Raw genomic sequence first — 20,005 nt, 5'->3', positions numbered from 1 at the left:
ATCATTATATATCAGGTTGACTCACTGTTTAGCAGACAATCTTGAATGATTTGGAAAACAAAAGAGGTAGGTTTGGGTTAGTAGGGAAGAAAGTCAAGAAAAGTACAACTAGAGCCGTTGTAAGGACATTGAACTAGAAGGAGCAAGGAGAAACAGGACAGGTTTGAAAACAGGGCAAAGGGACAACAAAATCAACTTTTTCCACTGAATAATTTCGTCAGCAAGCAAACTAGAAGCCACAACCATATTTGGAAATGATTGAGTGAATGAACACATGGAATTACTTGTTTCTGACATCCTTGCATTTGAAACCTTCTTCAATACTATATCCTTGCCACCTGATGCTAAGAACGGAACCCTGCCTTCCAGATTTCTGTGAGTAAAATGTTATGCCTTGTAAAGCTCCATATAAATACAAATTCTGTAATAGTATTAATAATAATTATTATTATTCCCATCATCTCATTGTCTCCCCCAAAGTATGGATTGTTACTCATTCCTGTTCTGGGATATCAGTTAGTAAAATAAAGGCCATGGAACCAAATCCTTTCTCTTTCAGAGCATCTCTCTGTGGGAAATGGGAATGTGAGAAGGGAGAATGTGGGCCCAGATGTAACTTAGGGATCAACACTAGAACCTGCTTGTCCCCTGTTTTCTGCCTGAAGGAGGGGCAGAATTCAGGATTTCTTAAAGTGATGTAATGATGAGTAAAAATAAATAGGACTTACTGGAAATTCTTGTTCTTTGGAGGTTGGGTAAAGAACAGATCTTTCCATGGTCTAGTACAAAGGGAAGGGCAATACTCCCTCAAAGGATATTAGCTCATGTTCCTACCAATGAATGCATCATCGGCAGCTTATTCCTGTCAGAGGAAAGAAAGAGAAAAATCAAAGGAATGAAAAGCTCTGGCCCCCTCAGGGAAGAAGGGTAGATGAGTGGCGATACATTTAGAGAGGCACACCTTTGGCGAACAAGAATTGCAGGTTAACAGATCATTTCTTTATTTAAGGTTTTATTACTCAGCTATTCCACTTAACCTTAAGGTTCTAAATGAGAAAAAGCTTAACTACCTACCTCAGCACTACTGTATGTTTAAAAAATTTAGCCTCCCAATTGGCTTTAGCCTTACCCCTCTCTAATCGCCACAGCAAATCACTGCCAATTCATTTCCCTAAACCTACATTTTCATTAGTCATTTGTCTGCTCAAGAATCTACCATGGCTCTCCATTCCCTATAGGCAAGAATGTGTTGGAGCCAGCTTAAATTGGCTTACTGTGAACATTTAAACCTTGGACTTGACACTGTTTTATAGATTTTCTAGATTTAAGAAGTGTTTATAGTGCAGATTGATCTTAAAAGTTCATCCTGCTTACATCCTTCCCCCTCCCCCCAACCCCGGCCCCATAGATGGTCGTTAGACAATTACCATTATACCTCTGTACAAGGTAAGGTTCAAATGACACATATCTTTTTCATTGAAGACTTTTACAATCAGATTCCTAGCTATTTTCCCAACTTTATCCCTCTACTGCTCAATATATAAACCCTTTATTTCAACCAAACTAATATATCACACACTTTATGTTTTCCTTTCTCCATCCTTTTCTTTATGCTGTTTCCTATACTTAAAACACTTTCCCCCTCCTCCCTATGATTACCTATTAAAATACTATTCATCTTAAGGTTTAGTTTATGTCTCCTTTTCTAGGACACCTTCTCTGATGACCCTAACTGAGCAAACTGCAAAATTATGTCTTTTCTTCCCTTTCTCTCTCTCTAGTCTCTTTACCAGGTGGCCCAAACTCACCATGTCCAAAATAAAACTCATTATCTTTCCTCCAAAATGTTCTTCTCCTCTGAACCTTCCTATTTCTATTGAGGGCATTGCCATTCTTTAACCACCCAGACTTACAATATTAGAGTCATTCTCAACTCCTCATGCTATCTCACTCCATATAATCAATCCATTGCTAAGGTTTGTTCTTTTCACCTCCACAATATACTCCCATGTATATTCCCTATACTTATTACTTACAAAGTCAATTCTGATACATCTTGTGTACATATTCCACTAGTCAGCAAGTCCTATCAATTAAACCTCTGCCTAATATCTAATGCTTATCATATTTTCCTCATTTTCATACCACTCGATTCAGGTCCTCATTGCTACACATCTAGAGTATTGTAATAATTTCTTAATTGACTTTCTACCATAGTCTCTTGTTTCTTCAGTTCATTCTTTAAACAGCAACCAGATTAACTTTCCTAATGCACAGGTCTATGCTGAAGGCCAATGCTTGATGATGCTTTGGATGTGAGAATTATAGTTTAAATAAGTGGGATACGAGAGGAATGGGGCATGTTTTCCATTTTTTATTTTTATTTACCTGGTATGTAACTTTTTAGGGCCAGAATAATTAAACTCAGGTCTTCTAGGATCAAACTACTTCTATTTCTCCCTTGTGTGTCCCTAATGTTGGAAGCATAGTACTATTGTGTCTTGCTTGAAAAATATCATTGTTCCCTACTGCTTACAAAGTAGAGTCAAACTCCTTAGCTTAGCACTTAGCTCTCTCTCTTTCCAGATGTATTTCATGCTATTCCCCTACATTTATTCTACCTGGTAGCCAAATTGGATTCTCTTTGTTATTTCCCAAATGGACCATGAGCTTTCCAACCTCTATGTGATTGCTCACATTGCCCTTTTCCCCTAAAATGCTTACCTTTTACATATATTTTAAGGACCTTCTCAAAGGCAACCATTTTCAACAAGCCATAAATAATTTATCCTTCTTCTAAACTCAAAATTTCACCATTGTATTGTCCCATTTTTCTTTGTATTATAGCTATGTAAATTAGTTTCATCTCCTCATAAGACTATAAGCTACATTAAAGCAAGAACTGTATTTAATATCCATCCGTTATCCCCCATACTATCTTGCTTTTGGTAATAAATCAATATGCATTTGTTTTTAAACCATTTTATGATTTTTAAATACAAGTGAAGGATGTGCTATTAAAAAAGAAAAAATCAAATATGGCATAAAATTGGGGGACAAAAAAATCTATCTGCAAGGCTAGTGAAAGGGATATACACATATGCAAGCAGGAGTGGAGGTCTTTGAAACCAAAAGCATGATCCAATTGGCTGAGAACGGACCATATCATCAGCCATAGTCAATAGAAGACTGGACAGCTGGTCAATAGCTTTTGGCACCAAAATATATTGACCAGCTGGGAGGTCATTAACGCTGAACAGTTTTATCCTTATGATCACATCTTGGCCAATTAAATTGTCTTTGGACACCAAAGGGTGTAATATTTTCAGATATAAATGTCACATGTATAGCCATGTTGTGAGTATTATATCTATGCAAATGTGTTGTAAAATATACTCTGTCTGATTGCACTGGTTTCTTCTGTAAGACCTGTTAGTTTTTCAGTTACAAAGTAAATAGGCTAAAAGTATAAACTGATTTATTTAAAAATAAAAACAAAACATAACTGATGAGCCATTATACTAGGGGAGTTATCATAATTTATGCCAGTTTAATTCCTGAGATTCCTACAAAAAACATCTATATAATCAAATTATTTCTTTGAGAAATGAGATGAAGGCAAGATAGAGGTCAGTGATAAAAAGCATAGATGAAAATTGAAAGAGAGGTGTTTCTAATAATGTTGGAATGCTTCGTTTTCCTGTTTGTGATGACATTCTGTTATTATCCATCAAGCCCTAGGATACTACAGTCAATGAGATCCATGCATAATTAAAAAAAGTTGGCTTAATAATTTACAAAGAAAAAATGAATATATGAAAAACTATCTATTGTACAAACTGTGTCTTATAGTAATATGGTTAGACAATTCTTTGAGTTAGTACATCAGTAATAACTGAAATATCTGAATATATGTCTGGAACAAGCATGGAAGATGGAGGATTAAATAGAAGGGAAAGAAAATGTTATTTTGGATTTGATAAATTGCAAAGGGCTTCCCACAAACCCAAGTTGCTCCCTGAGACAAAAACCATTTTTCATTGTGGCTCCTAGAAAAACCGCATTCTTCAAAGATTTGAAATCAAGGGAGTTTTAAGAAGCAATGACAAAATTCATGGTCTGTAGAAGCAGGCCACAACAAATTTCTGGTGATGCTCTATGTGCATTTGTTATGTGAGGAATATTATGGAGGAACCATGTAAAGGAAAAGGAAGGGAACTAGTTATCTATTGCTTTAGTATTTGCAAAATATAAAAATGTAAAAAAAAGTCTTCACTGCATAATACTCTATGGAGTATTCATGGAAGAACATGGACAAAAATTTGTAAAGGATGAAAAGGCATGATTGCATTGTGATTTGTAGTAATGAAAGAGATACCCACATTGAAGATATCAGAAATTCATTAAGATATAAATGTAAATAATCATTCTCAAATTCAAAGAAAAGTCAGTACTCTGGGAATGACTGTGCAATAAGTATATATTATAGAAAGCAAAAAATTATTATACAGAGTATATATACATGTTGCCATCAATATCATAAAAAAACATACTGAGGGAGATAAGAGCAAAAATTAAAAATGAAAGTAACAAGAAAGTAATAAGCCAAAATTTTTGTGCAGGGTGATAGCACTAAGTACATAGTTTTGGGCTATTTTACAAATGGCACAGAAAAGTAGCATGGTTTGCTGGAAAATCCCTGAATTTGGAACTTAAATGCTGGTTTATATGACAGGGCCAATAAACTTGAGACACTGGAAAAAATACTCTTTGGACAGAAAATCAGGATAAAGGGGTTCAAATACTACCCTGATCATACCTGTATGAGTCTCAGTTTGATTATATGTAAAAATGTGATAATTGAATTCAAGGATTTTGAGATCTTTTTTATCTCAAAATAAATAATTTTAGACAATGGTAAAATGAGAAGCTTAAAAAATTTGTCACAAATTTTTCCAACATGCCTCAGATTCCAACACTGGTCATCCCCGCCCCCTCCCAATTTTATTGGGTTTACATGACTTATAATTGTATCACTTCACAACTATGATTCACAGTTTAGATTTTCTACAGTAGAAGAAAATATTCATCCAAACCTGGAAATTCCATTTACTAACTAAACCAAAAATGTGGTGCTGTTCAGTATTGTCTAACTCTCAATGACTCATGGATAATAAATAGCATAGCAATATTGTCCATGGGTTTCTTGGCAAAGATATTGAGGCAGTATTCCATTTCCTTCTCCAAAGAATTAAGGCAAACAGAGGTTAAGCTATTTGCCCAGGTTAACACACCTAATAAGTATATTTGTGCATTTGAATTCAGGTCTTCCTGACTCCAGTCCAAGAACTCTATCCACTGAGCTACATAGCTGCCTCTAAAAACCAAAATTTTACTCTGATTTTCTTTATTTACCTATAGGCATATAGTTGCCACTAACTAGAGTTAGTAATTTGAATATTTGATTAAATTTAAGAAGAATTTACTAAATGCCTACTGTATGATAGCACCAGAGATACAAAGAGAAGAACAAAACAGAGCTAACTCTCTAAGAGCTTATAACCTATTCACAGGAATGAACCAATGAAAATGAAGAGTTCTCAATTTTCTGTCAGACTCTTTCTGATGAATCCTATGGATCTCTTCTCAGAATCATGTTTTTAAATACATAATTGAAACATCTAGGATTACAAAGAAAACCAAAAGTTAGTGAAAACAAAAATGCATTTTTCCCAACTAAGTTCATTTCCCCCCTGAAATCTATGGTCTGAAGACTCCAGGTTCAAAACCTATGTAAACAGAGACATACAAATATATACCAAATAATTTTTGGTACACAAGCAACAATGTGTGGGCTGCAAATCACAAAAAATCACATTGGTTGAAATATGAAACCCATAAAGTCAAACTAAGTCTCCTCAAAGAAGACACTGAGAACTTAAGATGGGAAGAAGGACCCCAAACTAGAGACCAACCAAATAATTCCTCATCTCCACGAAACAAAACATTCAGTTAATTGACAAAGCCAAATATAGGTGGTTTCTCCCTATTGTTACAGATGGCCCACCCTTAAAGACCAGTTTATTTCATTTTTGGCTTCTAAGAGGAGGGAGTATTGGCTCCAAATTTGCAAAATAATCTTTGAACAGATTGATTGCATTTGTGTTTTTATGCATGAGAGTCAAAATGAAGATGATCCTCGTCTTGATCTTGCTTGACTTTACACTGACATTCCTCCACAATCATCACCACCTTGATCACAGGGTTGAGTCCAGGGCAGTTCAACAATAATTCTTTTGTGGTGAATTTGGTAGGTGAACAATGGGAGCAGAAGGCATGATGATGAGCCGTAGCCTCAGAAAGACGATGAGACCGACATTTCCCGAAGCATAAGTTGTTTTGAATGACTACTTTTTCACAGTCATCATGTAGTATTGTCTAAAAAGGCAAATGGGTTTCAATTACTGATTAATTTCACTCATTTTAACATAGATCTCCTAGCTAGCAATAGCTTCACTGTGCTTTAAAAACTCTCTTGATGTAAGACAGAGAAATAAAGACCCATATCTCAAAAGCCTTTCATGTCAGCTTTCAAATATACTTACACTTTATTGCTCAAAATAGCTTTCTCCATTGAGTTAACAATTAAAAAAAAAACCTAGCCTTTGGAAAGATAGTTAATATAAAAGAAATGTACTACTTTGTCTTTTTAACACATTCAGAAATACTGAATGTGTTGAGACAATTTACTTTTTTTTATTTGAGGGGGTACCAAGCAAAAATATTCTATTATCCAATTTATAACATAATTTTAAAGCTTAAAACATAACAAACTTCATTCTCCTCTATTTTGAAGAGCTTGTAAATTCACCATGTGACAGAGAAGTTGTAAATACATGGAAATCCCCACTGAGATGATAATATTTTGCCCCCACACGATCCTGTCTATCTGGCCTTATGTGTCCTTCAAAATATGGAAATATTGGATTCTTTTCATTTTAATTTAATTAGCAATGGATTCAAAATAAGAGTTGAGAAGGGAATCCAACTGTCTGTTTCTTATGAGCAATTTTTCTAATTGTACACAGGCAACAAAGTGGTCATTATTATTTCATAATTGACTTGTCATTGTTACATACCCTTGTCTTTTCAGGCAGAATGCTTAACTGCTTTCTACAGTCAATTACCTTGTAATACTGTCTGCTTAATTGGCTACCATTACTAGACTATAAAATTTTAAGCTGCATGGTGTTGCTTCCAGTTCAGCATCTCTGCCTTTGAGAACTTGCTTCCCAACCTGTCACATCTGTAACTCAGACTTCTCATTTTTAATTTAGTATTCATAATGTAAGGGCACCCAAATTGGAAGAAGATAATAGACTGACTTTATCTTTATAATGTAGACTAGAAATGATAACCATGAATTAGCTCACACAACATGAATGAGGAGCACTGTTTGGGGGTATGGAGGTATTCTGCTCTCTTACCAAATAGAAGTCCTTTCTTCTTTCTTCTTGACACAAAAGAAAGAGTCAAGTCTATTTCCAATCATTTTAATTATTAGTATTTTGGTACCATTGTTATTTCTAACTTTGTACCATTAGCCATGTATAAAGATGACACTAGAAAGCTTCTGAGGAAATTGATAAAGGAATAATTATAATAGTAGTAATGGCTTTCATTTACATAGTTTCATAGTTACAAAAGCATTTCCTATACTTTGTCTCAGCAAAGTTGTCATTTTAAAAGAGATTTTGATTTATGACTAAGTTCCAAAACTAAGAGCTCAGGGAATCAAATCCATTTCTAACAATGCTAATTATTAATATTTTGGCTCCATTTCTATCATTGTACAATTAGTCCTGCATTAAATAAGGCTGGAAAATATCTGAGAAAATTGATGAGAGAATAGTATTAATAACAAATAATATTATCAGTAACAATTTTCATTTATGTAGAGCTTATAGTTATAGAGTGCTGGTACTATCTATAAACATGTATACATACACATACACACACACACATACATACATATAATCACTGTTTTAAAAGAGACTTTGGTTTAAGACTGAGGACCCAAACTAGGAGCTCAGAGGGAAGCATGTGGGGACCAGATGAACTCAATTCTAAAATCTTCCACTTCATTCTAGTACTTACCTGGGAGAAGGGCACTGTTCTACAGGTCTCCTGGTACACTTCATTGCTTTTGATGGGCAAGATGACCTCCTGTGAAGCTGAGCTCTTTCTGAACAAGAAGTAGTGCCAGAATTTTTGTGCTTCTTCTTGGAGATGGGATTTCTCGATTTCTCTGCCGTCAGGCTCAGCATTTGCTGGAGTCCTAGGTTTGAAGGCTTCCCTAGCAGGATCCCTTATTTCCAGATGCCTTTCTGGCTTCTGTTTCTCAGAAGTATACATGAACCTGAATAACATCTCTCTTTGCTCTCTGGGAGCCTCGGTCAGCTCAGGGTCTATAACGTGGGGTATGGCTACAAACAAATCTGGCTTTTCTTGGGCCTCCTCTGAAACATCTGTTGATAGTGCTACAAGACCCCGATCACTCGAAGCATGAGAAGGATGCGGACTTCTCTTCTTCCGGTCTTGTAGCATTTCTTGCCTAGACTCTCCCAGACCTGAGATCACCAACAGCTGAAGCAGCAGAAGATACATGCTTTTCCTTCAAATTATTTTTTAGTCTCTAAGACAGCAAGAGAAAAGGAAAGACTAAGACAGTCCAGTGGATTTTGACTAGAAAGAGGAAGTGGCTATATATATATAATCCTTCCTTGGTGATAGTGGGAAAGCAGGTGGCCTAGTGTCTAGCAAAATAAACAGATTTCTTGTTGACTTCAATTATGAAGTGCTAATGGCTTCCTGCTTTTTTTCTAGTGGTTTGTGTATTTTTGAAGACCCTAGTGAAAGCCTAGTACCTAGGGGGTAATTAGCTGAAGAGTTTCAATGCATTGTTTAGCTATTGTCTAGGAACTAAGGGAAATTCTAAAATGTTTATTGGCTCAATTAACTGATTGTTGGGCTTTATTTTCCATACTATAAACAAGAAGTGTTACCAACAGCTGGTTGGTTATGTATTGACTGTATTGAGAACTAGCTTAAGAATCAATTATCTTTTTCTCAGTAAACACTTTGCAAGGTGGGCCTTTTGAATGAATGCTTCTTGTGACAAAATAAAATGTAAAAATACATTTTTAAAACAACTTGAAGGGAGAGAGAGAAAATCAGAATTTTTTTAATCATGAAAATACCAGACATGTCTAAATATATTACTGTGATATTGAAGAAAGAGTATTTTACTAACATTTCTCTTCTCCCTGTATTCTCCTTGGCAACAGTATCAGCTCCCATGGGTTTTTCTCTATGCAGAAAACTCCCAGGTCTATCCATCTAGTCCTATTCTCTTCGCTGAGCTTTATTTGCCTGATAGTTTGAACTGGATGTCCCAAAGATAAATTAAACATGTACAAAAATGAACTGATCATCTTTTCCCCTAACCCTGCCCTCTTCCAAACTTCCTTATTTCTGTCACCACCATTCTCCCAGTTTTATAACTTAAACATTACACTTAACTTTTCTTTCTTGCCTTATAAATTTAATCAATTGCCAAAGTTTTACATTTCTCTCCTCAAAAAAGCTACCACTTTATCCTAGTCCTTTATAAACTCTTTCCTGGATTATTGAAACAGATTTCTAATTGAGTGTCTATTGTTGCCTAAAGACTTTCTCCAATAAAGTACATTTTATACACTGTCAATAAAGAACTTTCTTTGAGAGCAGCTTTGACTGACTCTCCTATTCAATCAATTCCTGGAGATCTTATTGCTACTAGAATAAAAATGTAAACTCTTCTAACACATATATATGTATGTATATACACACATATAGGGGTGTGTGTGTGTGTGTGTGTGTGTGTGTGTGTGTGTATAGAGGGAAAAAGAGAGACAGAGACAGAGAGACAGAGAGAGGGGGCTCGGGGTTGATGTGATTTCAGATGCTTATTAACTGTGTAACTTTGGGCAAATCAAGGCCTTTGTCCAGAATATCATTAGGTGGCTCAGTGGATATAACACTGGGCCTGAATTTAGAAGGCCCTAGTTCAAATCTATCCTCTGACACTTATTAGCTGTTAGTCTAGTTTGCTTTAATCCACTGGAGGAGGAAATGGAAAACCACTCTAGCGTTTTTTGCCAAGAAAATCCCACAAACAGCAATACCCATGGGATCAGACTTAACAATATCACCAAATTACATATGTTCTTCTATAATCTGGCTCTAATCTGCCTTCCCAGATTTTTCTTCTATTACTTGCCTTCACACTACATTCAACTCAAATGAAAATATAGGCTGTTTCTTAATTTCCTCTCCTTCTCTTTGACCTATGAACATTATCCATGCCTCTCTTCCTATCTCTGCCTGTCAAACTTTCCTTCAAGTCTCTGGTTCTCTTTCTTTCCTCAACCACTCTCTCTTATCTGACAATTTATTCAATAAATCCTTTTTAAGTATCTGCTATATGCAAAGTATAGGGCTAAGCATTAGGCACACAAAGATAAAAGCAAAAAACCAGTCTTCTAAATTCTTTGAATGTAAGAAACTGCTAAGAAAATACACAATAAAAAGAAGAGATCACTAATAATTCAGAACATGATACAATATTATTAATATATTATATATATATATATATATATATATATATATATATTTAAAATAATTTTCCTAAGAAGTGATTGACAGCCTTCACCAAACTTCTGAAAGGGGCTTTGACATTAAAAAAAATAATAATTTTTTAAAGGCTAAAAAATTATGCCTTAAGAAATGGCAGCTAAGCTGAGCATTGAAGGATGTTAAGGATTCTAAGGTAGAGAGGTGAGATGAGCGTGAATTACAGACGTGGAGGATAGCATGTACTAAGAAATGGATCTATGAACTAGAACACTGTGTTAAAAAAAAAAAGAGCAAAGTGGTTTTTCAGAGCGTAGAGTACTTGAAATTAACCTGAGAAAGTTGGTTAAAACCAGATTGTATTTTATTTTAGAGGCAATGAAGGATTGCTGGATAATTGTTAAATAGGGAATGACATGGCCTGTCTGCTTCAGGAAGATTATTTTTAACAGGTGGGTGGATTATGCATTGAAAATTAGAGAGATCATTAGAAAAAGATTTTTGGGATAGTCTAGATGAGAGGTGATGAGAGCTGGTAAGTTGGTGACTATATGAATAGCGAGAAAGAGATAGATTCAAAAGATGCTGTAAGTGTAGAGCTAATAAAATGTGACTACTAATAGGTTATGGGAGGTAAAGAGAAAAGAAGAACTAAACATGACTCCCAAGTTTACAAGTCTGGGGACCTGGAAGATTGATAGTATTCTCAATAGAAATAAGAAAGTTTGAATGGAGGAAAAGTTTGTGGGAGGATAAAATATGGAGTTCATCTTGGGACATATTGAGCTTGAGATATTTATGAGCCATCCAGGTAGAGATGTTCAGTAATAGCTATTTAATGCAAGATTATGGTTTAGGAGAGACATTAGGGTTAGTTCTGAGTTTGAAAGTTTGCTATAAACATATAAGAGTGAATGAGATCCCCAAAAGAATAAATAATAGAAAGAAAAGAGAATAAGCCCCAGGACAGAGGCTTGGCAGATTTGGTTCTGATTAGGGAATAAGAGATGAATGATGTTCCAGCAAAAGAGACAGTAAAGCAGGTGTTAGACCAGAAAAAGAATCAGAAAAGAGCATTGTTATGGAAACTAAGGAAGGATGTTTTCTTTGCCAAAAGCTGCCAAGAGCTTGAAGCAAATGAAGACTGAGAGAAAAATCATCAGATTTAAGAGCTGAGATCATTGGTAACCTTGAAGAGAATAAAATTCAGTGGGGTTATCTGAAGGTAGAATCCTTTCATCCTCACCGATGACAGATTTACACATTAAAATAAATTTCACAAATTGACTTTCTCCTTCTTCCCTTCTATCACCATGTTTTTTACCATTGTCATACAATAGATCATTTCCTTTTTTATCATGATAATTCAGCTTCCACTTTCATCGTGGAGATATTTTTCCCCTATGTATCTTTTCAGGAAGTTATTAATAAAAATAAAAACTAAAATACTTTCCCTTATGCTGAAAGATATCATAGCTTCTTACGTATTTGTCATTTCTCCCCACAGGTTGTAACTCCCTTGAGAGCATGGTCTTTGTCACTTATCCCTGTCCCACCAGCATAGTCCTTTGCATACTGTGAGTGCATAATAAATGATTGAATTGTCTTCCTTAGCTCTCAAATGAACTTTGTGTAACATTATATATTGTGGTTATATAAATATGTGTTATATCCCCTGTAAGCTTCATGATGATCATAGGGGCATATATTTTTAGCTGGAAGGAACTTTGGAGTTACCTAATCCAAATTCCTTATTTGACAGGTGAAAAAACTAAGGCTCAATATATTAAAAAATTCTTCTAGGGTCATACAGGGTAACAAGTAGCAAGGTTCATTTTGAATTCAGGTTCTCTGTTTTCCAATGGATCCCTTTTAGAGAGCTACCTGGGTAATTGAGAAGTTAAATGACTTGTCCAAGATGGAACACCAGTGTAAGCAAGTCTTTCTGATTCTGAAACCAACTCAATGTCATGGCACCTCTCAAAGTTTTACCTAAATTTTATACCTCCCACAAAGCCAAGTACTAGTATTCTCTACATAGTATAAGTGTATATTAATTAAATTTTATGATTTAAATATTGAAATTTTATGACAAATGAAAAATAATATTTTTATGATTTAAGTGTGATTTAAATTCAATTTAATTCCAGAATTTGGTCAACCTAAACTCTCATTTTTCAATACTGAAAACCACCTTAGCAAGTCCATTTGGAACATGTTGTTCAGGTTTGAAAACAAGGATTATATGTTGTAGTCATGTCTTTTGTATCACAAATTGGTGTCCTTCTGGAGGGAACATTTTAATCTCCATGTCCTCAGGAGCATTATAAGCCACAGGTGGCTTGTTTTACATCTTTAAAGGATCAAGTTTCCTTGACTACAACAACAGAATATTAAAAAATCAATTTTCAATCAATATTGTCCTGCTTAAGAGAGATCATTCTTCGTTACTACATTCATCTCATGTTAATAAATTCACTTGATTGTGTTTATTATTAATTATCTAAGAAAATGGAATTTTGTAGTTCCCTAAAAGAGAAAAAAAATCAGCTCCCAGATCCATAGCTTATGGACATTAAGATTTTTTCCAATTTGGTGAGAGTAAATGGAGGGGGGAGAGAAGAAGCATCTGAAAACATCAAAGAAGTTATTTGGGGCAAAAGAATAATACAAATGTTAGAGTAATTAGTACTTGATGCTCCATAGAGAGGAAGCTCTGAGAGTGTATGACCTTTATAAGCCTAATAAACCTGCTTCCAGACTAGCAACAGAGTTTAGAAAGCATCAGTTTCATAATTCATCTTGCTTTTGGATTACTCACAATCAGCACATTCATTTTTGCAGTACTTCCTGACACTGATTTGAGAAACTCTAGGAGATCTTCTATTATTTATGAGAGATATCACAAAATCCAAAGACTCATACCTATATACACTCCCACAAAAAAACCTCAAATCAAAGGTAATTTTAATTCATTTTTTATTTTGAAATTAGGCCCAAACTGCACATTAAGGACAGAGAAGAGAGGCCCTGATATTTTATATTGATAGTAGTCTTATACCAATAATGAACAGCAAGGTGGTACAGTGGTTAGGGAGTAGAGTCAGAAGCTGACTTCAAATCCAGACTCATATTAGCCATGTGATCCTGGATAAGTCAATTAATCTACTCACCTCAGTTTCCTCAAAAGAACTGGAGAAGCAAATGGCAACTTTGCCCAGAAAACCTGAAAGAGAGTTTTCAATCGTCTGAAATAAATGAACAACAACCATAATTTGACAATAGCACAACAAGGCAACTGCTTCTCCGGTTTTTGTGCCTGCAAGAAATAGTGAAATCATAAAATCTTAGAGCTAGAATGGACTTAGGCATTTTATTCTTCAATTTTATCATTTTACAAATGGAAAAACTAAAGCTCTGAGATTGGAAAGATCCATTCTGAGGTCAGGAAATCCATTCTGAGGAACTCAGGTTTCTTGGTCTAATTGCAGTGCTCCTTCCCCTTCGCTATCTACTTGCTTCTTGCTCATAAGAAATGATCATTGTACATAGCCTTCTACATTATTGCTTCTTTGGATCCCCACAATAATTCTGAGAGGTAAGTGCTAATATTATCTCCATTTTAAAGATGAAGAAACTGTGGCAAACAGAGGCTAAGTGGCTTGCCAAGAATTACATACAGCTAGTATGTTTCTGAAGCTGAATTTGAATTCAGATCTTGCTGACTTCAGGTTCAACACACTTAACTGATGATAGTAATACATACACATTAAGTAGATCTGTATAAAATATATAAACATATATGCATGATATATATCCATATATAAAGTTTGTGTACATATACAAGAATTTCTCTTTCTAATACCAATAAAAGGATAAAGATATATATGTATATAGAGACTAATATACACATATACATATCCACTGATATAATTATGCATATATACAGACTAACATATATATGTAATTATACATATGTATCAAATGCATATATTTGTAAAATATACATATATAATATATACCTGTGTATATAATACATATATACATAACATGTATATACATTGCATATATACGTTTAGATATAATGTAATCAGAAACTCTGACTAGAGTGTAATTTATTAAAGCAATTCAAAAGAACGATTTCCCCACTTTTACATAATCTAAGAGGCCAGCTAATCCAATATGTACCTGAACAAGAAAATACTACAATATGCTAAGGAATGATTACCCAGCCTTTTCTTAAAGAACTCAAATTAGGAAGAGTCCACTAGTCCAAATCAATCCAATTCAATAAGTACTATTAAGCAACTACTGTAATACACAAGATTCTGTGTAAAGGAAACAAAGAAAAAATTAATTACTGTCTTTAACCCCAAAGAGCCATCAGAGAATGAAGTCGAAAACTTTGTGCAATTCTCTCTCACTTAAAAATCTAATTCACACAAAAGTCAAAACATTATCCTCTCAGTGTCATTGGTTCTCTCCTAGAAGGAAGGCTGAAAAGGATAACATTTAATAGGAAGGATAAAAATGAACAATAGGGCTCAATACATCTAAAATTCATAGTCCTTATTCCCAGCCCCTTTTAATTTACATCTTTTATAGGTCGATATTTGAAAGTCTATTCAGTGTTCACAGGTGCCACTAAGAAGAGAAGTCTACAACTCCATTCACCTGGCCATCATCCACCTCTTTGACAAAGCACAACAATATACATAAACATATATACACAGCTGAACAAATATAGAGGACAGCAGAAGACTAAATCAGGATTATAACACTTTCATTTCCAAAGTGCATTCATTTGGTAATCTCATTTGATTATCATACCAACCTTGCAAATTAGGTGTGAAGTAATCTGTCTCTTTAAGACTCTTTTCCTAAGTAGCTGCTAATGATGAAAAGGACAGGGGAAAAATGTGATTTTATATAAAGGAAAAAAATTCTATTGTCAAAGGATGTAGTTATTGCTAGTGTTATAGATGACCGTTTTGACACTTAATTTAAGTAGAAAAATAACTTTTAATATAAACTGCTAAAATATGTGTACACAATTAGGGAGATAAAATAATCTGTTAAATAGATTTGATGACTTGAATCTTTGTTATGGTAGAATAATGCCTTTGCTAGTGCTAAAAGCAATTTCATGTTATAATCAAAGAAAGATCCTTTATTTATTTAAAACTAGGAAAAATGTGATTGTTAAAAAAAATAGTTTCAAGAGCTACACTAACTTGGTGATTTTGGAGCTGAGCAATGAGAAGCTCTCCTAATAATTTGCATTTACATGATTTACAACTATAAGAATAAAACACCAAAAATTAAAATCATATAATCACTTAGAAAGGAGTTATGCTTTAATAAAAACCATCCTTATGATAGAGTTAATTTAGGGAGTTGTGATTTTTAAAGTTAAAAAATGAATCACAGTCAAAAAAATCATAGACATAGTTAGAGTAAGTACTAATAAATTCCTGAATGGAGTGAGTTTCTAAAAGAGGCTTCCACTGTGGAAAGGAATAAGGCACAGAGAAATTTGGAGTTCCATCAATATAGAAGAGAAGTCAGATTGAGAAGTTTTCAGGAGAAAGTTAGTAGATTTCAGAGCAATTGCCACTTGAATTTTTCCAAAACTAAAGCTCACAGGGAATTCCTAGTATCCTTCATTCTTTTCATCCCAGAGGGGTGGAAGAATTAAGAACAGAAGGGGTTCCAACCTTTCTTCCCTTCCATTCCTTCTATGAACCTACCTTCTTCATTCCTTGAAATTGCCACAAGACTAAGCAAGCTCTCCCTACTTCACTGCAAGCCCAGTCACAACTTTGCCCCTGATTTTCATATTTCCTGCTACTTCATGAATGATTAATAAATGCTTTATCTAAACAAAAGATTTAAGATCAATCTCTTCTCCAAACTTTTTCTCACCCTATGCCTTTTTTATAAGAGGAAAATTACTTTTAAACAGTTATGTGGAGTTTTTTTTTTAAACCTATATTCTAATAACAATAAAATCTTTGGCTTTAAATTTTTTTTAATTATTTTTTCTTCCATTTTAGATTTTGAGCTGTTTCTCTACCTCCTGCCACATCCCACACTAGAGACACCATTTGATGCAGATATATAAACATATCTATAAAACATACTATGTGTACTTCTATTTATCAGTTCTTTCGTTGGGGTGAATAGCATCTTCACAGATCCTTTATAGTTGATTTGAGTATTTATAATGCTCAGAATAACTTGATTTTTCACAATTATTCCTTAAACAATATGACTATTACTGTATACTGTGTTTTCTTGGTTCTGTTCTCTTCACTTTTCATTATTTCATGTAAGAATTTCCATGTTTTTCTAAAAATCAAGCAGCTCTAGAAGGGTAAAGGAAATCTTTAAAATTCAGAAAGAAATAAGAGGGAAAGAGGATAGGGTAGAGGGAGAGGATAAGGGAGGGGCAAGCAAGTTAAGGAATAGGAGAGCAAAATATCAGGTAGAAATAAAGTAGAGGAGTGAGGAAGGATAGGAATAGGATGAAAAGGATAATGAGGAAAAAATGAAAGGAGGAAAATATACAAGTAATTATTATTTAGAATGTGAATAAAATAAATTCACCAATAAAAGGGAAACTGATAACAGATTAAAATTTTGAATTCAATAATATGCTGCTTTCCAGAAATATTACAAAAATGCAAATACAAAATTGTCCATAATGGCATAAAATAATGGCCAGGAGTAGAATTTGTTACATGAATAAGAAGGGTTAGTAATCATGATTTTGAACAAAGTTAAAGCTAAAATATACTTAATCAAAAAAGAAAAATAGGGAAACTATGTGTCAGCCATATTATTCAATATTGTTTTAAACCATTTCAAATAACCAGACAGTATAAAATAACTGCCAAAACAGGCACAGAAACTATAAAAATACAAATGAAAACACTTTTTATATAAATAAAATTAGATCTAAATAACTGAAGTAATATTTATTGTTTATGGATAAGTAAAAGCAATATAATAAGAAAAAATGACAATTTACCTAAGTAATCTAATTTATGTAATGCCATATCAATTAAGTTACTTATCTTAATGAGCTAGAAAAAATAATAACAAAGTTCATTTAGAATAAAAAGTCAGGAACTTCAAAGAAATCAGGGGGAAAAGATGTAAAGGAAGTGGATTCAGTAATATCAGACCTTAAATTACATTATAAGGTAAGGATATTGTCGAAGTATAAAATGGATAGTTTTTATTATTTAAACTAAAATTTCCTTGTATAAATAAAACCTATGCAGCCAAGAATAAAAGGAATGCAGAAAACTGGGGGGAAACTTTATTGGACAATCCCTCAGATAGGATATGATTGGGTTGGAATATTACTGTGATATAAGAAATGATGAGCTGGGTAATTTAGAAAAACATAGGGACTTGGACTTATGAAAGAAAATACTATCCACCTTCAGATAAATAGATTAGAAGGGGAAATAAGCATACTGCAGTCTTACATATATGTGTATCTTTATTGATATCTATGTAAATGTATCCATATTACATATAGATATATTCATGCTTAATCATAGCCTTCTTGAGGGGGGGAAGGGAAAAATAAAGGAAAAAGTACAAAGCGGAAAACAAAAGAAAACTTACAAGGAAACAAAGAAAAGCTGGAGAATTTTGAAAACAGTATGTAGTATTTATTATAAAGGTTTTCTTGAAATTTTGGTTGAAATTTATATTGAATCCTCTTTCTGTTCTGCTATGTACATGGCAATGTTTTATTTTCTTTCCTTATTTTGTACTTTAGCTTAAAATAAATGTAAAAACTTTAAAAAATGAAAATGAAAAATAAATCAACCAGCTCATCATTTCTTACAGCACAGTAATATCCCATGATAATTATATACCATAATTTCTTTAGCTCTTTCCCAACTAATGGTCATCCTTTCAATTGATAATTCTTTGTCACCAAAAGGACAGCTTCTATAAATATTTTAAAACATGTAGATTCTTTTCCTTTTTCCCTGATCACTTTGGAAACAGATCTGATAGTTGTTCTGCTGAGTCAAATGGTATACATGGTTATATTACACTTTGGGCATAATTCCAGACTGTTTTCCAAAACTGTTGGATTAGTTCCACCAACAGTGCATTAATACCCCAATTTTTCCACATCCCCTTCAATATATGTCATTTTTCCCCTTCTATCATTTTAGTCAGTATGATAGGCATGAGATAGCTCCAAACTGTTTTAATTTGCATTTCTCCAATCTATAATTATTTAGAGCATTTTTTTCATATGTTAAATATGGTTCCTATCCATTGACAATCTTTCATTTGAGGAATGACTTACATTTTTATAAATTTATAAATTTTATAAATTTGACAGTTTTCTATGAATTTGAGAAATAAGATATTTATCTGAAATACATATAAAATCTCCCCAGTTTTCTGCTTTCCTCATCTCATCTACATTGGTTTTATTTATACAAATAAAATTTTAATTTAATGTAATTGAAATTATTATCCATTTTGTATTTCACATTGCTCTTTATCTCTTGTTTATCAATAAATTCTTCTCCTACCCATAAATCTGTTGGGTAATGTGTTCCATGGTCTTCTAGTTTTCTTAAGATAAAACAACATATTTACATCTAGTTTTATATCCATTTTGAGCTTCTCTTAGTAAATGGTGTGAGATATTGATCTATACCAAACTTCTGCCAAACTACTTTCCGATTTTCCCAAATTTTTTTTATTAAATAGTGAATTATTATCTTGAAAGTTTAAATCTTTGCACTAGTCAAACACAAGGTAACTATAAACATTTACTAATGTGTATTTTATGCTTACTCTTTTCCACTGATTCAGTATCAGATAGTTTTAATAATTAATGTTTTATAATATAGTTTAAAATCTGGTATTGCTAACACTCTTTCTTTTATGTTTTTAAAATTAATTTCTTTGGTATTCTTGATCTTTTGCTCTTCCATATGAATTTTATTATCATTTTTCTAGTCTAATAAATGATTTTGGGTAGTTTAATTGGGATAGTATTGAATAAATAGATTGGTTCAGGTAGAATTGTCATTTTTATCTTATCGGCTCTGCCCATCCAGGAACAATTAATATTTCTCCAATTATTTAAATCTGACTTCAATTGTATAAAAATATTTTGTAATTGTGTCCATGTCATTTCCGGGTTTTTCTTGTTGCATATACTCCCATTTATATAGTCTACACTTATTTCAAGTGGGCATCTCCTACTATTTCTCTTCCAGGGTTTTATTGGTAATGCATAGAAATGCTGATGATTTACGTGAATTTTTTTTTTATCTTG

General features: G+C 33.5%; 1 protein-coding gene across 1 annotated transcript; it reads right to left on the bottom strand.

Moving 5' to 3' along the window:
- Positions 1 to 6,168: 6,168 nt before the first annotated feature.
- CER1 (cerberus 1, DAN family BMP antagonist) lies at positions 6,169 to 8,667 on the bottom strand. Its single transcript, XM_051970814.1, has 2 exons — positions 8,158 to 8,667; positions 6,169 to 6,438 (listed from the first exon to the last, which is right to left on the bottom strand). The coding sequence occupies exons 1-2, from the start codon at positions 8,665 to 8,667 to the stop codon at positions 6,169 to 6,171; spliced, it is 780 nt and encodes a 259-aa protein (XP_051826774.1).
- Positions 8,668 to 20,005: the final 11,338 nt, after the last annotated feature.

The sequence above is a fragment of the Antechinus flavipes genome, chromosome 1, assembly GCF_016432865.1.
Source record: "Antechinus flavipes isolate AdamAnt ecotype Samford, QLD, Australia chromosome 1, AdamAnt_v2, whole genome shotgun sequence".
In the NCBI taxonomy this organism is placed as follows: Eukaryota; Metazoa; Chordata; class Mammalia; order Dasyuromorphia; family Dasyuridae; genus Antechinus; species Antechinus flavipes.
This window is presented reverse-complemented; position numbering and strand designations above follow the sequence as displayed.

What these genes read in the sequence shown, in the direction of transcription:
- CER1 (XM_051970814.1), bottom strand. Translation starts at nt 8,667, where the DNA reads ATGTATCTTCTGCTGCTTCAGCTGTTGGTGATCTCAGGTCTGGGAGAG. An exon ending in GAACAGTGCCCTTCTCCCAG is followed by an intron (nt 6,439 to 8,157) that starts GTAAGTACTAGA and finishes TTGCCTTTTTAG; the next exon opens with ACAATACTACATGATGACTG.